At 44.8% G+C, this 25919-nt stretch overlaps 1 protein-coding gene across 1 annotated transcript in view; it reads left to right on the forward strand.

Moving 5' to 3' along the window:
- The window catches only part of CCDC7 (coiled-coil domain containing 7), a gene marked incomplete at its 5' end in the record, with an annotated part of 170022 nt that overhangs the window by 65259 nt on the left and 78844 nt on the right, over positions 1 to 25919 (forward strand). Inside the window, 6 exons of the mRNA XM_025208476.1 lie at positions 1039 to 1118; positions 5439 to 5928; positions 6847 to 6888; positions 8889 to 8930; positions 21511 to 21586; positions 25816 to 25918. Of these exons, the coding sequence (XP_025064261.1) occupies positions 1039 to 1118; positions 5439 to 5928; positions 6847 to 6888; positions 8889 to 8930; positions 21511 to 21586; positions 25816 to 25918 (833 nt within the window). The remainder of the gene's footprint in view (positions 1 to 1038; positions 1119 to 5438; positions 5929 to 6846; positions 6889 to 8888; positions 8931 to 21510; positions 21587 to 25815; position 25919) is intronic.

The following is a 25919-nucleotide window of genomic DNA, read 5'->3' on the forward strand; positions in this document are numbered from 1 at the left end:
CAGGAATGGTCCCATCTGATTTCTTGAACTTTTTGCAGACTGAAATACAACTGCTGATCACTTTGTCCCCTGGCTTTTGTAGTACTATGCTTCCATGATTCTTTTTAAAATCTCTTTGACTGTTTTCAAATGCATCTTCTCCTGGCTCATGTAACATTTCAACTGGGTTCTTATAACATTTCATTGTTTTTGATGCACATATGGCCTTTTGCCAGTACGTGTCTATTTCTCTGTTCTCTTGGAGATCAAAACTGACCTTCTGATCAAGTTTGATATCTCTTCACTTCTCTTCCCTCCTCTTCTGTTTTTATTGACAACACTATCCTTTTCCTCTCTATTCAAATCCGTGGTGATAGCATTGGACAAAGAAAAGGATTTAAAGAGATCACCAAAACTTACTTCACAGTAGTTAGGGTTTTTGGAAATTTGAGACCTTAAACTCCCTCAAGGGCTGAAATATTAATTCAGTTACTTGTTATCTTCTCCTTTATTAGCTATTTAGCTTTCTCCTTACTAATATTCCAGTTACTCAATTTGTTCCTCTCCAAACTGTTCAAAACACAGTTTCCCTTTATTCACCACATCAATATTAAATTTATCTTTGTCCTTAGGCTCCTGTACAACTTTGCTTAGACTACATATTGGCACTTCTGTTCATTCAGTTACTGGTGTAACATGCTTCCTTCTCCCAGAACTCTCTGGGTGATTGATATCCTGAATAATATTAGTTTAGTTAACTCTAAAATAACAAGAATTGTTTTAATTGTCTAAAATGATTTTTTTTCTGGCTTTTTTTTTTTTTAAATTATGTTCTGCCCTTTTATATTTTAAGTTTCCAGCCAGGGATTGTCTTGCTATTTGCCTTTATATGCTACCTAGAACATTATTAGTACATGATAAATAACTGCAAGTTTAAATAAATAGCTTTTTCAGCAGTAGAGGTATACAATGAATAATCAAATCTGTTTATTTTTCAAGTGAATCATTATCCAATTTATTATTCTCAATTAACAGTCCTTATTATTATGCTTTTTACAGCCTCTGAAAGTAGATCCCCAAAGATCTACTAAACCTAGAAAAGCCACAGAAACAAAAAAAGGAAGTTTAGTGAGAAACAGGTAGTGAAACTTAATCCTATTTTTTCTTATAGATCTGAAATAACCACTGTGAGTATCCTGAATGTGTAATTGATATAAATATATGGAGGCCTAAAGTGGGAGAATGTCTTCTCTCTCTCTTGTTTACATAGATGAGATGAGCAAGGATACAATAGTTGATAGTTAAACTGTTTGAAAGTTTTATTTCAGTTTTTAGAAGTTATTGTGGGTTATAAACGTAGGAATTGAGCTCAGTGTGAAATACTTTTTGTGGTTATTTGTCTGCAGTACCCAAAATGTTTAGCTCACTTCTGTTCCTCAATACTTGTGGCCCATGTTGGCGGCCAAGGATTTGTGTATTACATGTATATTGAGTCCTTTTGAATTTTAATTGAAATACAAGAAATACTGAATTTTGTAAGCATCCCAGCATCTGATGATAAAGTTTGTTTAAGCCTGTCTGTACCAGTTAGTCTCTTTAATGCTACCCTGGTCTACTTTCTGCCTGGGTTCAGACTAACCTAACAACCTCTGAATTTTGTTATTATGTGGCCTTTTGTAATTGAGTCCTTATCCATATATATGCCATTCACATGTATATTCCATTGGCTTGACATTGAAATATTTTAGCCAGAAATGCCCCATTAGGGTTGCATGTGTACCGTGAGTGTCCTTGTGTTTCCATATCAAAGATGACGTGTATAACCTAATTACCACTCAGTTCCTTCTTCAGTGATTGCAAGACTGATCTCTGTAGGGTCTGTGTCTTAACACCATTGCATAGAGACTTTTGTATATAGCTGTGCCTACTAATGCTAATTTAAAAATAATATTATATAGGATAGTTCCTGCCTTCTTTCCCCATTTCTCTGACATTTTCCTGATTATTTAGGCTGAAAGATACCTCATCCTAAACTTGTCAAAGATGAGACTCAACTCATGACGCCTTCAAGGCCAGTTAACACTGCTTCTTGTGACCTGCTTTTGATTTGAGCAGTGCAGATACCCTCACCTTCTTGAATAAATTACACCTGAGTCTAGAAGTGAATTCTGGATTGACTAGCTCCCGGAAAATGTCTTTGAAGATCATCTTAGCTGTAGGTTTGCAAAGGAGTGAAAAAATAGAATCTTAGAGAGAAAAATGAGTCTCATTTCTCTAGCAACACTGGATTTATTTTCAATTGGTTCACCCACATCCAGTCACCAACTGCAGTTAGGCACTGGGAAAAGACTGAGATGCAAGGGTCAGGATCAGATGAGAAGGAAAGGTAGAACATTTTGATGGCACCTCACTCCAAACTTCTGAACAATCTTGCCCAGTGGCCTCATATATACATTGAACAGGAGCACAATAAGTAGAGGTGTACTGATACATTGGTCCATATCGTATCGGCATCGGTAAAAAGAAAATTGACATTATCGGCAACAGTCTTTTTTTGGCTGATGTGGCCAATAACACCGCCAGTAAATGCTGTGTGCGTGTGCGTAGATGCAGCATGCACATGGCCAACTCAGCAGCTTAGAAAGCAGCATCTGGTTGGGGGGGTGGGGGGGTGGGTAGGGCAGGGCAGATTGAGGCCCCTGCGGTGAGGGAGTGAGTGGGGTTGGGGCTGAGGCGGGGCGTGGGATGGAGCTGCAAGACGCTTGTCTGGGAGGTGCCGAGGGGGAGGGGGAGAGCAACTCCCACTGCTGTGCATACTCCTGGAGGAGGCACAGGGGGCGTGTACCTCCCCAGATCTGCTGTGAGCTCAGGGCTGGGGGCAGTGCCAGGCTCTTCCTGATGGGGGGGGTTGGGCCAGGGTTGCACTGGTGGCATGCAGCAGTGGTGCTGGGAGGGGGGTTTCAGGGGGACTATGAATTCTGGGGTGGCCTTGGCCCCCCAATAGTCCCCCTTCCCAGTGTCACTGCCACCTGAGCGCAGCCCTGGCCTAGGTCCCTGCTGGGAAGAACCCGGTGCCACCCCTGGCTGCCTGCAGGGCTGCGCACAAATCTGGGGGCCACCCAGGGTTGCACGCAGTGGAGGGAGTCACCCCCCGTGCTCTCTTCAGACGAGCCACTTGTGGCTCCGTCCCATGCCCCACCCAGTGCCTGCCCCAGCCCCCCTCTTCCCTCACTGTAAGGGCCTCAGTCTGCACCCCCCTTCCCTTCCCTCCCCGCACTCCTCCCCACCCTACAGACTTACCAGCTGGACACTGCTCTCCAAACTGCCAGGCTGCATATCAGCAATTGGATCCATATCGACCAATATGGCTTATTAATAATCAGTCATCAGTACTGGCCCCAAAAATCTGTATTGGTACACCTCTAACAATAAGGCCTCATATATACATTGAATAGGAGCACAGGAGCCCTGTGGGACTCTGTAAGAAAGGTTATGTGAGGGAGGTGGAGATATGATGAACACTTACTCCCTGCTGTGAATGAGCAGAAACAATTTAGAGCTGTCCTACAAGTATCCACCAGGCTAAATGCTTTATCAGTATACCTCAGGGTCAACTTATCAAAGACCACTGAAAGATCATTGGCTGAGACCACATGCATAGTCTCTCTGCTGTATCCAGAATGAAAGCCAGACTGACAAGGATCCAAGAAACCAAAGGCATCCAGGTGTGCCTGGAGCAGTTAAATGACTACCTGTTCAATGACCTTCACCAAAAAGGGAAGGTTGGAGACAGGGCAGTAGCTGGATGGGGAGTAAGCATCTAGTGATGGCTTCTTGAGTAGGGAATCTGAGAATTAAGAGCATCCAGTACCCTGCCCTTCCAATGGGAGGCATTGAGAACTCTGGCCAGCAGTGTCCCCAGTCTCCCACGGCTAGCTTTTACAAGCCAGGACAGCCATGTTCACAACTGGTCACCCTAATTCCTCCAAGCCCATCCCCCACATCAGTTAGCGATAGCAATTTAAAACGATCCGTATAAACAGGATGCAACTAGGCTTCCTCAATCAGGAAGCAGTTCTTCTGGACAATACTTTACAAATGCATTGGCAGTGGAGAAGAGAAGCTTCTTCACTACCACTACTGCCATACTGTAGTCGTTTAAGAGCGATATATACTGCAGTCAGTTGGCTTTAGCATAAATTGAGACCCATCTGTGTTCCAGCTCCTACCCTTCCATTTAACCTGCCCCAGTTCCCCTAAATTCCAGTGGGACCTGTGATGCCATAGTGGTAGGAGTGGATGCCTGGGTGCCACTGTGCCTATGATCAAGGTCAGTATGCTAGTCCATGGATCGACCAGGCCATCAGCAGAGTAGCCATCAAGGTTAGTGAGAATATCCCCCAGGGCAGAGGTTCTAAAACTTTGTGATACCACGACCCTGAGTGTTAGATGGCGGTGGCAGGGGACAGGGAGCTTGCACATGGCAGCCACCCCTGCCATCCACCACTCCATGCTGCCGCCACGTGCCACTTCCCTGCGCCACCACATGTACCCCCTGGGAAGTTTGTGGCCCTCTTTTAAGTTGCTGGGGGGGTCATGACCCATAGTTTGAGAACCTCTGCCCCCGGGAAGGCTGGGGACCAACCTAGTTGGTCCATAACCCTAACAGGGGCAATGGAGGACTGAGATCTGTGCCTCTGTGAGGTAGTGGTTCAGATCTGACAGAGGTTTCTTGACAACATTTCTTGATAATTGGAGCCCCTGGATCTAGGTAGATGCAAAACATTAGGTCTAATGTATGCCCTACCTTATGGGCTGGCCATGGAGTAGCTCCATGGTTGACATGCATACCATGAAGTCCTACTCCAGCCCCAAAGAGCTGGCGTCAGTGTGGCTGTTGAAGTTCCCCAGCATAATAAGTCTGGGCATGCTCAACACCAGCTCTGAGACCAACTCAGCTAGTTCAGTCAGGGATGGTCAGTACACCAGCAGAATCTCCAGTCTGTCCCCAGTCTTGAGCTGGGGATAGATTATAAAAACGATAGAGAGAGACTTTTCACTGTGCCTGTAGGGGACAGAAGCATTCCAATGAGAGTGTATTCCTTTATATGAAGTACTTCCTGAGAATTCATAGGTACCATGGTGATGAATGAGGGAGGGAAAAAAACCCTCCAGTCAGATAGAATAAAGGACCTTCTAAATTCAGTGTTGTTTGTTTTGTTTAGGATTCCTATAGAATTTAATCTAATCTTTGACTTCACCTCTTCCTGCCTCCAGAAAAGGAGGTTTAACCTTAGTGGCATCTAATCTGCCTATGCTTCTTCTATGGTACTTGCATATCCTGATAGTGAAGTAATATATATCTATTGGAAAGAAAGCCTCCATTTAACTGACTGCCGAATGTATTTCTTATCACTCAAATAAGAGTATACCTTCTTTTACCTTTTTGAATCCTAAAGGGCAAGCAAAGAAACCCACAACACTGCTGTTTCAGAAGGTCAAGAAAAGGCACTTCACAAAGACTCCACAAAGACTCAAGAACAGTTATTACCCAGGTCTTTAGATAGACGGGAAAAATTGCCCCCACTGATTTCAGAAAGGCAAAAGAAAACATCTCCACTGGTCTCCCATGCAAAGGAAAATCAAGTTGCAGCCGCTGTCAGATCTGGTGTCCAAAAGAAAGATCCTTTCTTATTCATATCTGAGAAGCATACATTGGCATCAACTTTAACTGCAAAACCTCAAGATGCAGCTTCTGTTAAAGACTCTTTGACTTATCATGAAGTATCTTCTGATGATCTTGGTACTGTTACTGAAGAATTTCAACAAATTTCTGATTCTTCTATTGGAAAGATACCTGCTTCTGAGAGCCAAAAAAAGATATATACAGCTTTCATTCCAGAACATAATAAAATTCCTATTCCAGTTCTCTCTGTCAGTGATGAGATGGTACAGTATTATTTATCATTTTATATACACACTAATTATTTTGGACTAAATTGTGAACTCATCCATTCTGGACACTTGAATAGTCCCACAGATTTAAAGATCATCAATGAAATGGCTGAAGTTTACATTAGGTATCAGAGTTTCCTCTCAATGCAGTTAATGAGAGACCTCATGCCTCTCCAGAGTCATTGTTGTACATTGTCTATCATAATACATAAATCAGGTGGGACTTAAAATTAAACAGACAGGATTTTGGACACCTACAAACTGACAGTTTCACCTTGCAGTTGGTATCCTGAAATAGTCACAATTTAAGTTGTCTCACTGATAAGTCCATTTATCTCAGGGGTGTGAAACTCATCTGGCAGAATCAGTTCACAGGACAGATAAGCGGTATGCAGCCAACCCCAAGGAATGCCCCCGTTACAGGCTGGATCCAGTGCCAGTGGAGCTTGTTCTGGTCAGTCCTGGACTAAGCTGAATGTGGTGCCCATTTTGGCCAGATTAGGATACAAGCCACACATGGTATCTGCTCCAGCTGGTCTGGTGCAGACACCATATGTAGTGCAGGTCCTGGATTGGCTAGAATGGGCATTTGTATCCAGCATGCAAGGGACCTGTGGAACCTCCCCCTCTGACTCTCACCTGGCATGCCAGATCCAGGAGTGGGCACGGTGGGTGCTGGATCCAGCATGCAGAAGAAGAGGTGGTGATCCCGGACTGGGGTAATATGATATAGTTCTGCAGGCTGGATCTGGGCCATAGGCCTTATCTTCGACACCCCTGCTTTATCTTGTAAGTGGACCTAATAGTAGTAATCACATTTAAATATACTTTTGATTATAAATCTTATTGCAATAAACAAATAATCAAATATAGTTTAATATGATAGCTTTAATATTGTTTTTGGATTTCCAGGTTTTGAGGGAAGACGGTCAAGAATCTCTCAAAGTTTATCAGGTAAAAATGAAAACAAATTTAATCTATAAAAGAAAATATTTTAGTTCTGTTCAATGATTATTCTTATGTTTAAAAAAGAAATATATAGGTAAATTATAACATTGAAGAGTTCTCTAAACAAAAGCAATGTTATTAGGATTTTTATTCATCTCTAATCTAGCCCTCAGATTCAAAAGTGACAGAATAGTTACAGGAGACATGACCGATCTTTTATCCCGTTTTGCTCCTGGATACTTCGGGTGAGATGGAAATAGTTATAATCAGCGGTGCTCAACCTTTTCATTTTGCAGCCTTCATGAGTGCTATGGGGCTTATTAACAGGCCAGATCTGTGGGGTCAGTGTGTGGATCTGATCCTGTGCTGCCTGAGTCCAGCTAAACACACCTGGATCTGAATCTGTATGCCTGGACCCAGCTCTATGTTATCTAGACCAGGCCCCATGTCCCCAGATCCCATCTTATGCTGCCTGGATCCAGTCCCACACGTCCAGATCTCACCTCGTGCTATCCTGTCATGTGTGCCTAGATTCCACCTTGCACCACCCAAATTGAGTCTTGCATGCCTACATCCTGCCTAGTGCTGCCCCATTCTGTGCTCCCAGATTGGGCCCTGTGCAGGATCACACTGTCCTGTCTGGTGGGTTTCCTACATGACTGAAAATTTTGGCAGCAGAGGAGCAGCAATTAACACTGCCACTTTTCCACTGCCAGTTTTTGGATCTGTGGGGAGTCCCGGAGGCCAGATGACATAGCTCCACAGGCTGGATCTGGTTTATGGGCCAGAGATCGAGTACCCTTAGGTATAATTATTAATAGAAATCTAATTGATTTTGAATATGGTTCTATGTACTCAAGCATTTCTTCAAAAAAAGTGAAATATTAATAGTTACAGGATTGTCACTTGGTAAAGTGGCCTCCATACATACATTAATTCATACACCTTTAGCATTTAATTTTTCTGTGTGTGATAACAGGACAGTCAGAACTCAAATGGAGTCAATGTCACCATCTTTAGTGTGAGGAATCTAGTCTGAATTTGTTGTTGAAGAAATAAAATGCAGATCCTTCTGTGGAACTGTTTATCAATCTTAGATTAATTCTCCCAAAGCAGAAGGCAAAATGAGCAAAAATTAAAAACAAATAAGTTAACATATTCCTATTTATACTACTATTGTTAAGCAAGGGGGAATAAAATATATACTGAGATTTATAGAGAGACCATGAAGTACATTAATGCAGAACTATTTCAACTTTAAATTTGCCCTTACATTTCTAGATTTATTTAATAGTCTATTGCTGTATAGACAGCCTGGAAAATTTAATGTTCTGAGTTTTGAAGGTTTATCTTTTAGAAGAGAGAAATGTTAAACAATGGTCATTTTCTGTTGTGGATTATGTGGGCTTTTTTTGACTATTCGGATAGCAAATCACCTATTACCAATACTCTTTGGTATTTCTCATGCCAGATACTAATGCAGCATTAATATTTTTAAAATATTAGCTAAGACTGAAATCTTTCTGTTAAGAGATGTCTAAGAGATGGTAATGTATTTTTGATGTAGTTTTATTTGCAAAGAAAATACATAAAGCCCCATTTTTTTTCTCCCTGAACATAGTAGGAATCAAGAAGGAAGTAGTTTCTTTACTCAGTTTTCCAACCCTTTCCACCCACTAGTCTGTCCAAAAATGTCTCTGTTTTTGTCTGTCTGCCTGTGAGATGAGAGCTTGCAGCTTTTAGTATTCCTGGCTCTGTATGGGGAATCAGGCTGGGTTCCCCCAGATACCTACCTCATATTCAACAAAAGTTTGTTGCATCACAAGATCTTTGAAATGAAAGATTTCAGGAATGAACTGGCACTTTTTCAAATAAAAAAATGACCTACCAGCTCTATTTGTGACCATAGATCAAAGATACATTCCCTCAGAGTGGTTCAACCTTAGTTTTGTAATAAAATGCAGTTGTAATGCATTAATCTTAATATTTACTTTTTTGATCTTTAGGATGTTCAATTTGATGTTCAAGATTCTTCTGATGGTTACGAGGTAAATATAAAACATTTAAATTGAAAATGAGAAAAACATTTTAAATGGTTGGTTATCACAGTGGGAATACATTTGAAGAAAATCAGAATAAATATTCCTCATCATGAAGGAGACATTTTCTCTTTACAGAGATCAAGTGCATGAGCTATTAAGAGTAAAATACCTAAGGTTTAAAAGTTAGAGAGAACTTCAGTGAACTTTCAACAAAGGCAGTGGACTCACCAGTACCCATTTGGCATGACCCTTTGCAACCTTTGGCAAAAAGGATGGTTACAGTACTGTGCTACCACCTTCCTCATATATATTATCCATCCAGATAGATAGATACCCAACATCTGTCTCATAGACCTACTACCTTAACAGGCAGAGGAGAGGGACAGGGAGTTAGGAACCCTAGGTTCTTTTCCTAACTGTCATAGCTAGTTAGGTGACCTTGAACAAGTTACAATCTCTTGTTGCAGTGCTCCAGTTGCACCAAGTAGATAACAATGCCTTCCCTACCTTTATAAAGAATCCTAAGAGTTCTGGATGAAAAACACTAGAGATTAGACAGAGAGAGAGAGAGAGATCTGGAAAAAGCGGGAGTATATCTAGATAGATATTGACCCTTAGGATAGTTACAATACTGTGCCACACCCTTCCATATATAATATCTATCTATCTATCTATCTATCTATCTCCACAGCAGGGGCTGGGGAATGCAGCTGGATCCATCGCATGGGGCTTCCCCTGGTGGTGTGCAAGCACCAGGAGGTGCACATGCACCATGGGGAGCTCTGTGTGATAGAGGTGGGCCAGCCTAGCTGCACTTCTTGCCACCATGTGAGGCATTGGCTGGAGCCAGATGCCGCTGGGCAGCAGTACCTGCATGGGCCACAAGCACCTTTAGCGCCTGCCACCTGCTGCTGCTGCTGCTGTCGCCAATGGGGTCTGTGTACCATGGGGGAAGTGTGTGTTGGGGGGAGGGTTCCCCCCCCCCACACCTCGCACGTCCCTACACACACAATTGTGTGTGTGCCCAGAGTGAGTGGGACACTGTGGAAACTGAGCAGGTCCCCTGGTGACTGCAGTAGTGGCAGCAGAGGCCTGTCTGGAAGCTGCATGCTGGATGGGCTGGGCCCTTCTGCCCACGAGGGTGGAAACAAGGTGCACATGCTGGGTGGGGTACAATTAGTTGGCGGGCACCTGTGGGCTGGATGTAATTGCCTACTGGCTGTATTTTGCCCACCTCTGCCCTATAGTCATGTCTGTGCCTTGCAATTATAGATTTGGAGGAGGCCCCCTGGCCCCAACACAGCACTTGACCCTTCAGGCCTTAAACCTTTGTCTAGGATTCACAGCACTTGACCCTTCAGGCCTTAAACCATCCCTCCTGCTCTGGCTGGGCCCCTCAGCCCAGGTTCACTGTCCTAGACCTTGGTTTCTGGGCCCCAGCCCCGGTCTTGCTTTGGCAGGCTCAGGGTCTTGGTCTGTCAGCCCTCAGGTCTTGCCCTTTGCCCTCTTGGGGTCTGAGCCTGTTTACTCAGTCTTCTTTTTGGCTATAGGCTCTGAGCCCCAGTTTATATCCTTGTCCTCTACAAACAGTAACAACGCTGCTTCAGACACTCCATGCATCCTCCAAGCTTCCACTCACAGCTGCTCTCAGTCTTCCAGTGTAAACTTAAACACAGGCATAAGTAGGATGACTATATGTCCTTGGATTTTGGAGGCTGGTCCTGGCTGGCCAGCAAAAATTAAAACAAGCGTTCCGGGTGGGGAAGAGGTGGAGTGGCATGAGCTGTGAAATAGGAAGCCCTAGTAGACAGCAAAATTGCCCTTAAATATGTTAGCTTGATTAGTAGAATGACCATTAAAAAGGGGAGATGATTGTTAACACTTGTGAAATAAAGAACCAATAGGTCATTAACAGGCCATTGACTCCCTTAGAATAATAGAATAATAAAAAATTAGGGTTGGAAGGGACCTGAGGAGGTCATCTAGCCAACCCCTTGCTCAAAGCTGGACCATCCTGTGACAGGGGGCCTTCCTGAGGCTGGTTCAATAATTGGCCTGCCCACCTGGCTTGCCTACCAGGCCATTGTTGGAACTGAATAGTTGTTCATAGAGGGGAGGCTGCTTATTTTTGCCCTGATGCCAAGGGCATAATACACAGCTCCAGCCTACCCTTTACTGTGTTCCATGCCTTGCAGATGTCATCACATACTGGTGACAAGTCTCTTGGCCCCTTAACTGGGCTAAACTCAGTCCCATCCTGAACCTTTCTCATACTACCCCTGGCAGGGCCACACTTGGTCTGCCTGCTTCTTGGGCCTCAGTCACACTGCCCTACTGTCCCTTCAGGACCACCCAGGCTCCTTACTCTATACAGCCCTTCAGGCTTCATCTCTTGCACTTTTGGTCCTGGCCCCTCGCAGACTTTCATGCCACCCAATTCAGGTCCTACTGTACAATGGGGTGTCAGGCCTACCACCCTGCACACTGGGCTGATTCTGGCCCCATGCCCTCTTTGGCCTCAGGTGTCTCAAACTTCAGCCTACTGCCCACTCAGGTCTCAGGTGTCTGTTTATGTGCCTGGACCCCTAACTGCCTACAGCCCACTCAGGCCTCAGGTGTCTGTCGACATGCCTGGACCCTAAACCTGTCCCATCTATGTGGTAACTCACCAGGTCTTGGGGGCTGAGGTTTTCTGGTGCCCCATCTTTGCCTTTTACTGGGGAGGCACCGGTGTGGCATTTCCTGGAGACTACCCCACCACAGGCAGCCCCACCACACCAACCCCATCAGGGTGTAGTTTTAGGTTTTACCCAGGTCCAACAGGGACCTCCTCTGTCTCCATAGTTCTGACCATGTGTTTCAGGAACTGCAGGCTGAGTGATGTTGTTTCTCTGGCTCTCTAGATGCAACTGCTAGCTCTGCTCCTAGGGCCTGGACTTATACTGAGGCTTCCCAACCTTCCTCCAATCTGGTGGCCCCTTTTTGGTTATGTGACCATTTAATTGGGCCAAACCATACCTGCCAGCTACTCGGAGCCTTCCTGAAACCTCTTAAAGTGGCCGGCACAAGCTGTGCTCTGCCACACATCCCTAACTAGATCATCCCAGGCAAAGCTTTGTCTCGCCAGGTCTTAAAAACCTCCAAGGATGGAGATTCCACCACCTCTCTGGGTAGCCTATTCCAGTGCTTTATTACCATCCTAGTAAGAAAATTCTTCCTAGTATCTAACCTAAACTTTCCTTTCTGCAACTTGAGACCATTGCACTGTCATCTGTCTGTCATCTGTCACCACTGAAAACAGTTTAGCTCCATCCTCTTTTGAACCCCACTTAGCTACCTGAATAGTAAAACCAGAGCTGCACCATGCTGCCCCACAGCATGGGGCAGTAGTCACCCCTGTCTCTGCCTGCAACAGCACCCCTGACTTGAGAGGTGAGGGGGAGGAGAGTGGGGAAGGAAGGGCAGTGTCCCAGATTTCACATTGGTCCTATATGGTCACCCAATTCATAAGCTAACTGCTGCCAAACTAAAATTCACCTCCAACCTGGATCTGTGTCACACTACAGGGATAATGAATAAACATATAACAGACATAATTTAACTTTTATGGCTGGTGCTGTTGAGCTTCCTTCACCCTTCCTGTGGCCTGGAGTTCCTTTACCCTGGCAGGACAGAGCTGGTGTGAGACCCCAGCAATGGTCCTGGCCTAATGAAGTCTGTAGCCATGACTTGCTGGGTCCCCTAACCTACCATTTTCCCACCAGGTCTGTCAGTTACAGCCTGGGTTGTGCTGTCTGCACCTGGGACGAGTAACCATTTTTCTTAAAGGCCTGTCCACTCCTAACAGTCCCTCTGGGTCCTGGAGCCAGCCAGTTGCTCTGGCTCTCTTCTCTTCAATAATGGGGGAGGGTTCCTATTACAGGGCCATAACACTGATTCACCACCAGTGATCTCAGTAGGTGAAAATATATTGGATGTTGTAAGTAAACTTACATACCTTGACTCCATTGTTACCAGCAACCTGTCATTTGAGGCTGAATTGAATAACGCATTGGCAAACCATCAGGTACCATGAGCATGCTGAGCAAATGTGTGGAACACCAACAAACTGACTGTTAAAAACCAAGATCAAATTGTTTTGTGCTTGCGTCATCAGCAACCTTTCGTATGGCAGTGAATTCTGGACCATGCTCTATTCAAGTACCTCAACAGCTTCCACTTATGTTGCCTTTGCCTCCTCCTAGGAATTTCCTGGCAGGACAGAATTGCCCACACTGAGGTCTTGGAATGAACCAACATTCTAAGCATCCTTTCTTGTCTTAGCCAGCATCAACTTCAATGGCTTGGTCATATGTAGAGAATGGATTGTGGTCATATACCTAAGCACCTAAGGATGGAGAACTCTTTACAGGAAGACAACCATATAGGCTTCCTTATCTCCAGTTCAAAGATGCTTACAGGAGTGATATAAAGGCGATGAACATCAAGCCAAAGACTGTGAGAAGATTGCTGAGGATCAAAGTGCTTGGAAACAGTCTGTTAAACATGGAATGAAGGTTTTTGAAGAAAAAAGAGCCCAGTATGCAAAGGAAAGAAGAAACCTCAGGCCACGTTCAGGATTGTTTGATACAAACTTCAAATGTGTTAAGTGTGGAAGAGACTGAGACTCAAGATTTGGGTTCTACAGCATGCAGAAGTTCAGTGATCTAATGCCTCATTTCGCACAATTCTGTTCTCATGACAGACTGGTGCCTAATGCCTACCCTGTTGAGGACATAAGTCATTCCCTATGCCAGGAACAAAACAAAGACAAAGACTTGTTCTTGTGGCAAAACTTAAGAATGGCTTTGTATCTAGCTGTTAACCATTGGATTCTTTGGGAGCCTAAAAAATGCATATAACTTCCTGTCACCCAAGGGTATATTTGTTTACTAGACTGGAAGTCTTTCCTGCTCCCATTATGACCAGGAGAATATTTTCATCCTTTCAGACATAAAGATTATCCTCAAGATACTGTCATACTGTCTCACTTAATTTCCTCACTGTTATAAATGTCCTTCCCTGACTAGCCAGGTGTCATTTTCACCACTGGTGTGTCCTTTAATTTAAAGGAGACACCACTGGTGTCTCCTTTAATTTAAAATGTAAATTCATCATCAGCTGGAAGGTCTTGGATCAAGTCTGCAAGGGCCTATTTAACTGGCTGTCAAACATACTCGCCTCAGATGCTAATTGTCCATAATTACTTCTCTTACCCGTGTGGGCTTTGAGCCTTTCCCAGGTACAAAACATTGTTTAGAGAGTGACACCTGAAAATAATTACCATGTTATGCAGTTCTGGCCCTGTTACAGTATATGACATACACTTTATATGAAATATCATAAGGGCAATAAGGTTAAATACAGGTAGATGTTAACCATATGTAGACTACACATGACTTGTCAGTAAGATGAGCCCAAGAGCACAAGCATGAAATTCTGCAAACACCTCAATATTTAGTAGTCTCATGACAGTATCTTTTAAATCCACTCTTATCTTCTCAGTAACACACAGTTGAATTCAGATAATATCACTCCTCTTTATAGAACACTCTTCCCATTTTCAGAACTTTCATCATGAGTGGCTGACTTCTGTACATGAAAAACCTGTTTATTGTCATTTTGCATTGGCACAAGCTGCTTATATACCACTTAAAGTTGCAATTATGAAATTATGTTCCAGGATCAGATCACTTGGGCTGTTCAGGTTCTTGCTTAGTGCCTAGGAATTTAAGGTACTGCTGGAATCTGAGTATGACTTGCCTAGGGCCATAATGCCATGTGCATGATTTATCTCGTAGTTAAATGGGTTACATGAGTTCATACCATGGCATGTAACATTTAGATTGTTTTGGCAAAAAGATGTAAAACGTACTATATTTGCTCAATTAGAAATCAAGGTGCTCATTGGAATTCATGATGCACAGTGTCATGGGAGGCATAGGGTGCAGCAGTGGGGGAACCTGGGTGTGCAGTACACTGTAGGGGTCTCAAGGTGCAGCAGGAAGAGATCATGTGGCCCCCAGGGCCCATGGCCCCTGCTAGTGTGGCACGAGGGGCATGTAGCCCCTGACCTCTTAGAAGTTGGACAGCTCGGATAGGCAATACTTCCCTTGCTTACTAATAAGACAATCATGAGAGAGAGTGTTGAAAACCTTGCTAAAGATGAGGTATCCACTGCTCTTCTGGAGCCACAAAGCCTATCACTTTGTTGTAGAGAGTGTTGTTACTCAAAATGATCACTTCATTCCTTGCTGGATCTTCAGGAGGGTAAGACTTTATTGATAATAGGTTGTAAAGCAAATCACATTCATTCACTCACTTGCACACACTCATACTATACCAGTAGCAGTGTCAGGTGGTTGCAACAGATGTTCTTCACTTCTTCAGAGACCTTGATAAAAACCTTGTTGATGTCGGAGATCTGTCAATGTCTCATTTTCATACATTCCTTCTTAATATTTTTCCTGCTTGCTACTGTTGCACATCTTACTAGTATCTTCTTACTTTTGCCAATCATCCATACACACATCCAGTCACTCAACATTCATTGCAATAGCTAATGCTTAATACATGCAAGTTCAGTCAAAATTGAACCCTTCAAGAGAAATCAGGTAATGACTTGCTCTTGAAGAATCAGGTTGTTCCTGATTACCTTGGTCTCCTCCAAGCTTAGATATTGTTTCTTTTTGCTATTCTCCATCATCTTTCTGGATATCAAGGTCAGATTGACTGGTTGATAACTCCCTGTTTTCCTTTCCTTACTTAGAGATGGGTTGCCCTTTTCTAGTCATCTGGGACCTCACCAGACCTCCATAAGTTCTCAAAGATAATAGCCAATGGCTCTGCAGTTACCTCAGCCAATTTCTTGCATATTCTAGGATGCAGCTTATCTGGCCCTGCTGACTTAAAAACATCCACCTTTCCTATTTTGTTTTTTCACTGCTCTCGGCTGATTATTTCCTTCCCTATCCTGCTGACAGTTACTTTTAATCTGATAGCTGCTTTTATTCATTAAGACTGAAGTAAAAAAAAGAATTACATACTTCCTCCTTTTGCATCTCATGTATTATTAGGTTGCTGCGTATATTCAGTATGGAATCTTACTTTTCTTAATCTTCAAATTTCTGATATACTTGTAGAATGATTTTTTGTTGTCTTGCTAGTTGCATCTCCAGTCATGCCCTGGCCTTCCTGATTTTCTCCTTGCATGCTTGTGCAAGATTCTTATACACCTTCCTACTAATGTGGCCACATTTTTACTTTTCACAAAAAGAGGATTCCTTCTGAGTTTCAGTTTATTGAAGAGTTTGCTGTTTAGCTGGGCTTGTCTCTTACTGCACTTCCTATTCTTTGCACAGGAATAGCCTGCTTTTGTGCCCTTAAATGATCCCTTTTAAGCTGCAACAAGTCCTTGTGATCTTTTCCCCTTAGACTTGCCTGCTAGAGCTGCCCATCAATCCCCTGGATTTATTAAATGTTGCCTTTTTGAATTACAGTGTCCTTATTCTTCTGCTCTCCTTCTTTTCTTTCTTTAGGATCTTGAACTCTATTGTTTCATATTCATTGCCACCCAAGTTGCCTTCCACCTTCACATTCTTCACCAATTCCTTTTGGTTTATGAGCAGAACAATGAAAAGTGTTTTTCCACCTTGTGTACCAAAGAAGTTATCCATAAGATGCTCCAAAATGTTGATGGACTGCCTGTGAATTTCTGTGCAACTCTCCCAGTATATGTCACAGTAATTAAAGTCTCCTATCAGCACCAGGTTCTGTGATTTGGATGTTTGAAAAAAAGTCTCCTCTACCTTCTCCTTGTTCACTGGTCTATAACAGATGCCCACTGTAATGTCACCCTTGCTGTTTTCTTTTTTACTTTGATCCAGAAATATTTGATAGGCCTATATTAGGGCTGGGCTATTATTTTGGGTGGAGGGCTGCTTAATGAGTTTTGGTGAGCTTTTGAGACCTGCATGGGTAGTTCCACCCCTTGACAGTTGCCCTGTCCCCTTGTTGTCATTTTGGGACTGGAAGTCCCACCCCTAACCCCTGACCTTTGCCACCAGAAGTCCCTCCCGTTTCCCCCTGGAAATGCTCCTTTTAGGAGGAGGGTTTGCCATATTAGAACCAGGGGGAAAAATCACACACTAAAAGTCAAACACCTACTGTAATATATTTTAATTTTATTACCAAAAATATTTCTGTCATGATTTGTGTTTGTATAGTGTAATGTATATAGAGCTGATTGCATAATAACTCAAAAAATACATTCTTAGTTGTTTATGGTGGGGTGGGTGTGTGTGTGTGTATGGTGGGGGGGTGTGTGTGTGTGTGGAGGGTGGGTGTGGGTGTGGAGGGGGTGTGTGTGTGTGTATGGTGGGGTGTGGAGGTGTGAATGACAAAGCCGCACCAGTGCAAAGAGTGCCAGTGATACAAACGGCCCAATGAGGGCTGCGTTCCTCACCATGATGTGCAGTGCTGGCTGAAGCCAAGCATCAGCTCTGAGCATGAGCGCCCTCTTGCTGCTGCCAGTGGAGGCTGCCCTCCTCGCTGTGAGGTGCGGTGCTGGCCAGAGATGCACTCTGCTGGGCACTTGTACCCTGAGTGCCCCGCCTTCTGCTGCTTCCACCACCTGCCGGGGATGCATGCCACGGGGCAGTGTGGGGCGTCTCCACACCCCCACCCTCCCTCATCCACATGCAGCCCACCCGAGCTTTGCACTGCCGCTAGCCCCAGCCCAACGCTCCACCTTCCCACCCAGCTGCAGCCCCACACCTGCTGCTTCCTTACCTGTTCCCAGAGCCAGCAGGAGACTGGGGAGGCAGTAGGTCCCTGGGGGCTGCAGCAGTGGCAGCAGCAGCCCTTCATGGAAGCTACATGCTGGCTGCAAGGGTGGGAGCGAGGCAAAATAGGGTATGTTTGGGGCTGTGTGTACACGTGGGCACCTTGCTCCCACCCTTGTGGGTGGAAGGGCTGGGTGGGGTACAATTTGTTGGTGGGCGCCATGGGCCAGATGAAAGTACTTGGTGGGCTGAATCCAGCCTGCGGGCCATATTTGGCCTGCCCCTGGCCTATATCCTGGTCTGTACCACACTTCAGGACAAATGTATGTTGCTTTTATATAGAGAACACCACCACCTTTTCCCCCTCTACCTGTCCTTTCCGTGCAAGGGTTGGTGAAGTATTGTAGTCACAATGTATCAGAAAATACATGAGAAAAAGGATTTCTGGAAATATGTTTTATTGGATCAACTGTGTAGATAGGAAAGACATTAGACAAATTTTTGGTCATGAAATACTCTTCTTCAAGTGCCTAGACTTGAAGGAGTGTCCAGATCTAAAGAAGCATGTCTTGGAAGTTTGTCTAATATCTCTCCCAAATATAGCTGTTTCAATAAAAGATATTGCCACAAAAAAATCTTGCTTTTTGAACAAGCTAAACCCATCCATGACAGTATTCCAGCCATGTGAACTTGAACTATCACACCAAATCTGTTACCCCATACTTATGTGGCTTGCAGTTTTTTCTCCTTATTCACCTTGCTTCTCAAATTAGTATACCAACATTTTAGAAGACTAGCTGTTGATTGTCTGAGTGCCTTGCTAATTTCCCCCTGAGAACACTGTTAAACCCCTCCATATTGCCTCCTCTTGGTTTTGATCCACGTAACTTTTCTCTTTACTTGCCTGAGATTTTGTCTTCATTTCCTTCCTGATGCAAGTCCAGCTGTATATTGGATGTCTCCGTACCCTTCAGAAGGGAGTCACCAACCATTACCACTCTTTGCTGCTTCTTGGTGGCACTGGCCTTGATCCTCCCAGACTTTGGGGTTCATAGCTCAGCCTGTTCCCCCAATAGGATAGTCTCCTTTTCTGATGCCAGAGGTTTCATACCTGTCCTTCACCTGGATGGCTGGGGTTCAGAGATGGAGTACAGTCTGTTACCAGAGGTGACAGGACTTTGAAGTATCCAGGACTTTGTTGCCCCCCAGTGTCTTCTCAGGGTAGCCCTCTTCTACACTTTTGGAAGTCTCTTTGTGTACCGTGTTAAATGAAGTCCTCATATTCGTGAATGCTTTGCAGCCACCTTCTACCTAATTTGCAAGGGAATCCACTATGAGGCACCTCATACACACAAAACATTCCCCACCTGGATGTCTTTGGCAAGGTTGTACAAGCTGCACTCTCCATAAAGCCAAGCCCAGAACTTGGGTAGAAGCTTCAGAGTTTAGCGGCTCTCCCTGGACAGAACCTGTATAGGCTAGGAAAAACTGGCAGTTACTTTGGTGTTACAGTGTCTTCTGGCTGTCTTACTAATTTTCCAGGAAGCCTCCTAGAAATTATCCTACTGTGGTCATCAGCTTTACAGTTACTATATGCCCAGGTTTTCCCAGATATGTCCTCTTTTTGAGCCCTCTGATCTCTGTCTGGATGGGTTCTTTAAATCTGATTTTGCTTTGCTCTGCTGGTGGGAGCAGGGGGAGGGTGATCAGAGACAGCAGGGAGCACAGATGTACCTGCCTGCAGCTGCGGAGGCATGCACAAACCCATGTGGAGCTCCTTGTTGCCTCCGATCATCCTCACCTTGCTCCCCCCCCTGGAGCAAAGCAAAATCCCATACATTTGGTCAGGGTAGTGGGGCTGGGGCTGTGACAGGGCAGGGGGAGCTGCCTGCCCTTCCAGTGGGGGAAAGGGGCAGTGGGCTCTCTGAGGGCAGGGGGGAACTCTGTGCCTTGGCTGGTAGCACAGGGGCTGCTGTCTGTGTTCACAGGGGCTGAGCGGCCAGGAGACGCTGCCCGGGGGAGAGGGGGAAGGAGTGGGGAGGGGGACTGTGGCACGGGCAGCCCCATCCCAGGGCGGGGTGGGCATGCTACAAGCCTCCCCTCCTCAACACATGCTGGGGCTGGACACGCTCCGCTGCTGCTTGCATGAATCAGAGCCACCGTGCTCTGGCCTGGTCAAGGCAGAGACAGCTAGGGCCTGTCCAGCAGAGCTGGTGGGGGCAGGGGGCTGTGGGTTGGGAGTGAGGAGCACCAGTAGGGCTGAGGGGGGAGGGGCATGCAGGTTGGGACTGAGGGGCACCAGCAGGGCTTGTGGGGGCAGGAGGCTGCGGGTTGGGAGTGAGGGGCATGGGCAGGGGCTGCAGATCAGAAGTGAGGGGCATGTGGTTGGGGACTTTGGGTTGGGAGTGCAGGGCACTGGCAGCGTCAGGGGGGCTGTGAGTTGGGAGTGTGGGACATCAGCAGGGATGGGGCAGGGTCTGTGGGTCAGGAGTGAAGGACACAATCGGAGCCCAGGGGGACAGGGTACTGAGGTTTGAGAGTGAGGAGCATTAGCTGGGCTAGTGTTAGTGGGTTGGGAGTGAGGTGCACCAGCAGGCCTGGCGGGGGGGTGGGGAGGGGGCTGTGTCTTGGCAGTGAGGGGCAACAGAATGGGCAGGGGCAGAGGCAGGGCACTGGCATGTCACCGAAATATGGTAACTCTACAGTAAAGAAGTGCTAGAATACAAATAAGTAAACTCTCCGTGCAAACACCCACTCAAATTTAACTGAAATTAAATTACCTCTAACTTCTCAGAAAGTTAATTCAGTAAGTGGTATAATTTTGGAGCTGATGTAATGCATATTTTTATATAATAAAGGGGTAAAGGGGATGAGTTTCTGCTTTAAGCACAAATTACAGCTTGGTCTTAACTACAGATCTGCAGCTAGTGTGTTTGTACTATAAGGTAGAAAAGATTAAAATAAATGAAAGGATGATCATTGTAGTTAAGATGTGAGATAATGAAGGGCTCGAGCAGAGTTTTAGCTATACTGGAAAAAGGTAAGAAAGAGAAACTGAAATTTAGGGTTTGCCCAGACTACAAAAATTAGATTGGGCTTAGTTAACAGGTTTTATCTACCCCTTACCTAGGTTTATTCTTTTCCCTACCATGAACTCAAATGAACACCTCTTAGCCTACACAAGAGAAAAGATATGAAGCTCTGCTGTAACTTCAACTAGCTTCCTTAGTCTAGAGTATTTCTATCCAGCTGGCAGCCTGTGGACCTCATGCAGTCCCTGAGAGGTTAACCTTTGCCCCCCAGACTCTGTGTAGATGCTGATCCTGGCATCTCTCCAGCTGCTGCTTCTGCTGCCAGAGTTTCTGGGTTCTCCCTCTTTCTTCTAGTTTCTGCTCCTTGCCCCCAGTGCAGGAGTTCTGGCAAAGTGCAGTGGAGGGTGGGGGAGAGGGCACAATGCAGGGTGCCGGGGTACTGGCACAGTGCAGTGAGGGGGTACCTGGTGCACGGTAGGATGTGGGGGATAGGATGGCATCACACAGTGTGTGGCTCATGCAGCATGCAGCACACATAGTGTGTGGCTGGACACTCAGAAATTTGACAACCGTAGCCTAGAGAAACTCCGAGCAAAGTTGTGCATAAAGTAGTAACTAGAATCAAAGTTCTAGACTTTGATTTGGATGCACTGAAAAAGTGCAATGATGTATATCTGTTGATATACTGTTAGCAAACAATATAAAATAATAATAATTACTTTCTTTTTATAGACTGTAATTTTGGAGAAAGGTCCATCCACTGCAAGGCATTTTCCAAGTTCTTACAGAGAGGCATCACATCTTCAAGGTAAGCTTTTTTTTCTTTCTTGCATGAGAAACAGAATGGTTGACATTTTAAGCTCTCGTGCCAAAATATGTTATGGGTTATGAAACAAGATATTTTAAATACATATGCAATTTTCCTTTTTGAAGCTTACTTTGATCTGATTGGTAGAGGGGCCAGGCCGGCTGGGCTGTTTGTTGCTGATCCCTGGGGAAGCAAAAACCACTCACCAGGGATCAGTGGCAAATGGCCCAGCTGGTGCAGCTTCTTTGCCAATTACCGGTGGGGGGGGGAAGTGGTGAAAGGAAAACATTAAAGGAGCCACTGTCGGGGGCACTTTCTAGCCTGATTTACAGAGATCTCTGTGCCTAAAACTACCATCAACCCTGACATAACACAGAGCCAACACCCTAACCTGCCACAGGTAAAGCAGGGGAACCATGGCAGGCAATGTCCTGTTTCTATGAAATGTTGTCAATATAGATTCAAGAGATCCTAAGTAGAGGAAGGCAGCCCCCCTCCCCCAGTCCAGACCAATCTGACCACGGGGTAAAAATCCTTCCTGATTCCATATATGGCAAATAGTTAGACTTTGAGCCGAGGGGAAGACTCACTAGCCAGGAACCTCCAGCTGTTTGACCTTTTGCAAGTCAGTTTATCCCCCCTGTGATGGAGCAGCTTTAAGGGCTGAAGCAGGCAGCCACCAAGTAGCTGATTGTGGTGGCCATTTTCAAACTTAGGCCAGAAAGGCAACAGTCTGGGTAGAACAGCCAAGGAGGCAACATCAGGCTGAGTTACTCCTGGAACACCTTGGAGGTAAGGGTAGGAGTTACAGGGGATGGTTTGGAGGCTTTTGGTCCTGACTTGAACCTGCACCTGCTGGAGCTCCCAGTGGCGTGGGAGCCCCCAGGAAATGCCAGGCCAGTTACCACCCTGATGAAAGGCAGGTGGGGGCACCTTAGAACCTCAGCCTCGACTATACAGTGGAGAATATATAGACTGTGAGGCCAGGCATGCTGAAGGAAAGGCACCTGAGCCCCTGGGGGTGTAAGACCCCAAGCCCATCAAAGGGCAGAAAGTTAGCCCCAGTGAGGTGGCAGTGTGGAGCCCTAGTGAGGGGGAACTGGGGACTGGGAGCTCAGTAGGTGGGGCCAGGGGCCCAGTGTGTGTTTGTGTATGTTTATGTAGAGTTGCCCTGAGAGGGGCCAGGGCAAGATTGGCCTGGGTCCGGAACTTGGCTGGCCACTATCCAGGTGAGGATTGCGGGACAGACCCAAGAGACTATGTCTGCCACCCAAGGCGTGATCAGGATAAAGCCCCGCAGGCCTACGAGAGCAGCTCCAAGAGGGAGCAAGGCAGAAACAGTTGTCGATGCGAGAAAGAGACCCTGTGAGAGGCCCTAGTAAGAGGATGGTGGTGTGAAAGTGGATGTGAAAGAGGGCACATGAGGGCTAAGCTTGGTCTGGTTTTAGGCTCGGTGTATAGCAAGAACTTATGATGCCATCTGCGAGGCATGGGCCACCGTGTAGGGGAGGTTTGGAGCAGTGGATAGCGCCCGGAGTGGTGGATAGCGCCCCCTGGCATCGTGGCCTGTAATGGGTAGTCTCCCGCATTTTCCACCAGTTATGGGAACAGCAAAATCATGGCAAGTGAGACTGGGCAGACTACCCCATAGAGACACGTGGGCAGGCCGACTCAAGACTTGGCCCCTGGCTTTCCCCTGTCAGCCCTCCTATACTTATCTCCTCTTGTATAAATAGAAATAACGATACTTTGCTGAGTACTCATTAGATCATTTGTTAAAAGGCACTTTTATGTAAGTTAAGTGTAATTGTTATTTCAGACAGAGAGGTTTGATAAAGCTTAGCATATATTTGCATCTACTTTGGCCTACTCCTGGAAATACTACCACATAAAGTAGTGGTGCAGTGCTCCATATAACAACTTCTTGGATACGTTGTCCCAAGTTTTCAGAATTCTGGCTTGGAGATGGTACACTCAAATTAAAAATGGATCAAGCTCTTTAAATTGTTTTCCATACTGAGGATGTGGAAGTAGTAATCATGACAACCATTTGCAGTAGCTATCTCCATGTTCAACATAATCTTCCCTATTGGAAACAAAGGCAAAATGTTAATTTAGATTTGGTCTGTGCTTAGATTATTTTTAATTTCCACAGCTGCTTCTCTGAATAGCAATCTCCTTTCTTTCCTAAGTAAAAATAGGGCTTTTAATTATTTGTTTTAATACCATTGCCAGCTCTAGTTTGCCTTGATTTTGGCAGTTCCCATATTATCTGTATTCTTCTTAATCTCTAAGGTATGGCTTTATTTGTGGATTAGTATGCTTTCCCTCTGTCCTTGTAAATTCCTTGCTTATTCCTAATGTCCATTATGAGGTGCTTATTTTATCTAGTTAGGTCTGGAGCATTTTGAGGTTCCCCCTCCCCTCCCTTTCCATGAAATAAAATTTCAAGATAATACTCCCTCCCTTCCCCTTTCTAATCCACTGTTCATTTGTCAAACTACAGGCCTATTCAACATTCATGTTCCTGAAGTTCAGTTGACTTAATTAACTAGTTCCTAAAATTTTTCAGTTTACCCTTTTGAAAATGAGGACACTAGTTGCAGTTTTATTGTAATTTAAATACTGTAACATCAATTTGCAATCACTGGGCACTTTTACTTGTGCTTTGGGGGTGGAGGGGGTGGTGCTCTGAGAGCTGCTCTAATTAAAGTGCCATAGCATCTTGTGTATCAGCATCCCCGCACTTCCAAATCACGGCAGGGGCCCTTGAACCAAAGCGCATTCAATGAGCTGACACAGGAGGTTGCTGGAGAGTGGTAATTACAACACTGCAGCAGACTCTGTTAATAATTTTTTTTCTGAAATTCTAGTATTTTTTTTTCCTGTAATTACGGTGTGTTTGAGCAGGCTTCTTATTTGTATATAGGCACCCACTGGTTCCAAGGTTATTTTCTGCAATTGATTCTGATATTGTGTCCTCATTACCTATCAAATCCATGTATGAAGTAGTATCTCCTCCTGCTACAGTATTTTATACAACCAATTCCTAGTAGTATTTCTCTCTCAAAAAACAGTCAGACTCTTGTAGGGTCATAGGAAAGTAGGGCTGAAAGGGACCTCACAAAATCTAGTCCAGCTCCCTACTTAAGGCAGGATTATCCTTGATTTAAACCATTCCAGCTAAATGTCCAGCCTACTCTTGAAAATTTCCAAGGATGGAGATTCCTCAGTTTCTCTATGTAGCCTGTTTTAATGCTTGATCATCCTTGTAGTAAGAAAGGTCTTCCTAATCTCCAACCTACAATTTCCTTTGCTGCATCTTGAGGCCATTGCTCCTATACCTGTCCCCTGTAGCCACAGATAAAAGCCGATCTCCAACCCCTCTAATCACCAGGGATCCTGGAAATCCGTTTGCCATGGAAAAACACACAAAACCATGGACTTTGCATTTTTACAGAGAATCTTTAGAAGTGCCAAAAAAAACAACTAACCAAAACAAAAAAAACTTACTGAAAATAAAATGCTGGCTCTCCAGTGGAATCCAGTGGTTCTCATGGCTGCTGCAGCAGACTGGTAGGGGGATAAGCCACTGGCACGCAGGGAAGCATCCAAGATGACAACTGCCCCTTCCTCCTTCCACCGCTAATTGGCTGAGAGTACTGCCTGTCTAGCAGCCCTGCCCCTCTCCACCAATCAGTGGTAAGGGGTGTGGCTGTTGCTGCGGCCCCTCAGCCAATCAGTGTGTGTGTGGGGGGGGGGGCTTGCTGTGGAAAAACATGGATTTTTGTTTTCTTATCAGACAATTTTGGAATTTTTTATCATAGAAACCTAGTATCTGTGGTAATCACCCTTTAGATATTTGAAGACTGTTATCGAATCCTCCCTCAGTCTTCTCTTCAGCAGATTAAATAACCTTAATTCTTTTAGCCTTTTCTCATAAGTCTTGTTTCTCAGGCCCTTGATCATTGTTGTTGAACTCCAGTGGATTTTTTTCCAAATTATTTCTTTTTATCTCTGATTACATCTAGGTGCTGGTAGGCAATTTAATTGCATGTAAAGTGATTACGTACATTCTGGAAATGGGTAGGTGTGTGCCTTTTTTTTAACTAGTTTTGGTAGACAGCTCTTTTGGCTTCCCTGAATCTTGGTAGATGGAGACACAAAATATTAGAATCTTTTGATGTTATCGACAATCAGCAGACCATTTTCCCTTTCTTTCTGTGTAGAGAATGAAATTAAAAAGTTATCAGATAAAACAGGACTTCCGCTTGAAGATCATTTGGCAGATGTGAAAGATGTACATAAAACAGAAAACCTTGCTGCATTCCTG

This window comes from Alligator sinensis, unplaced genomic scaffold (genome assembly GCF_000455745.1).
Source record: "Alligator sinensis unplaced genomic scaffold, ASM45574v1 scaffold309_2, whole genome shotgun sequence".
Classification (NCBI taxonomy): domain Eukaryota; kingdom Metazoa; phylum Chordata; order Crocodylia; family Alligatoridae; genus Alligator; species Alligator sinensis.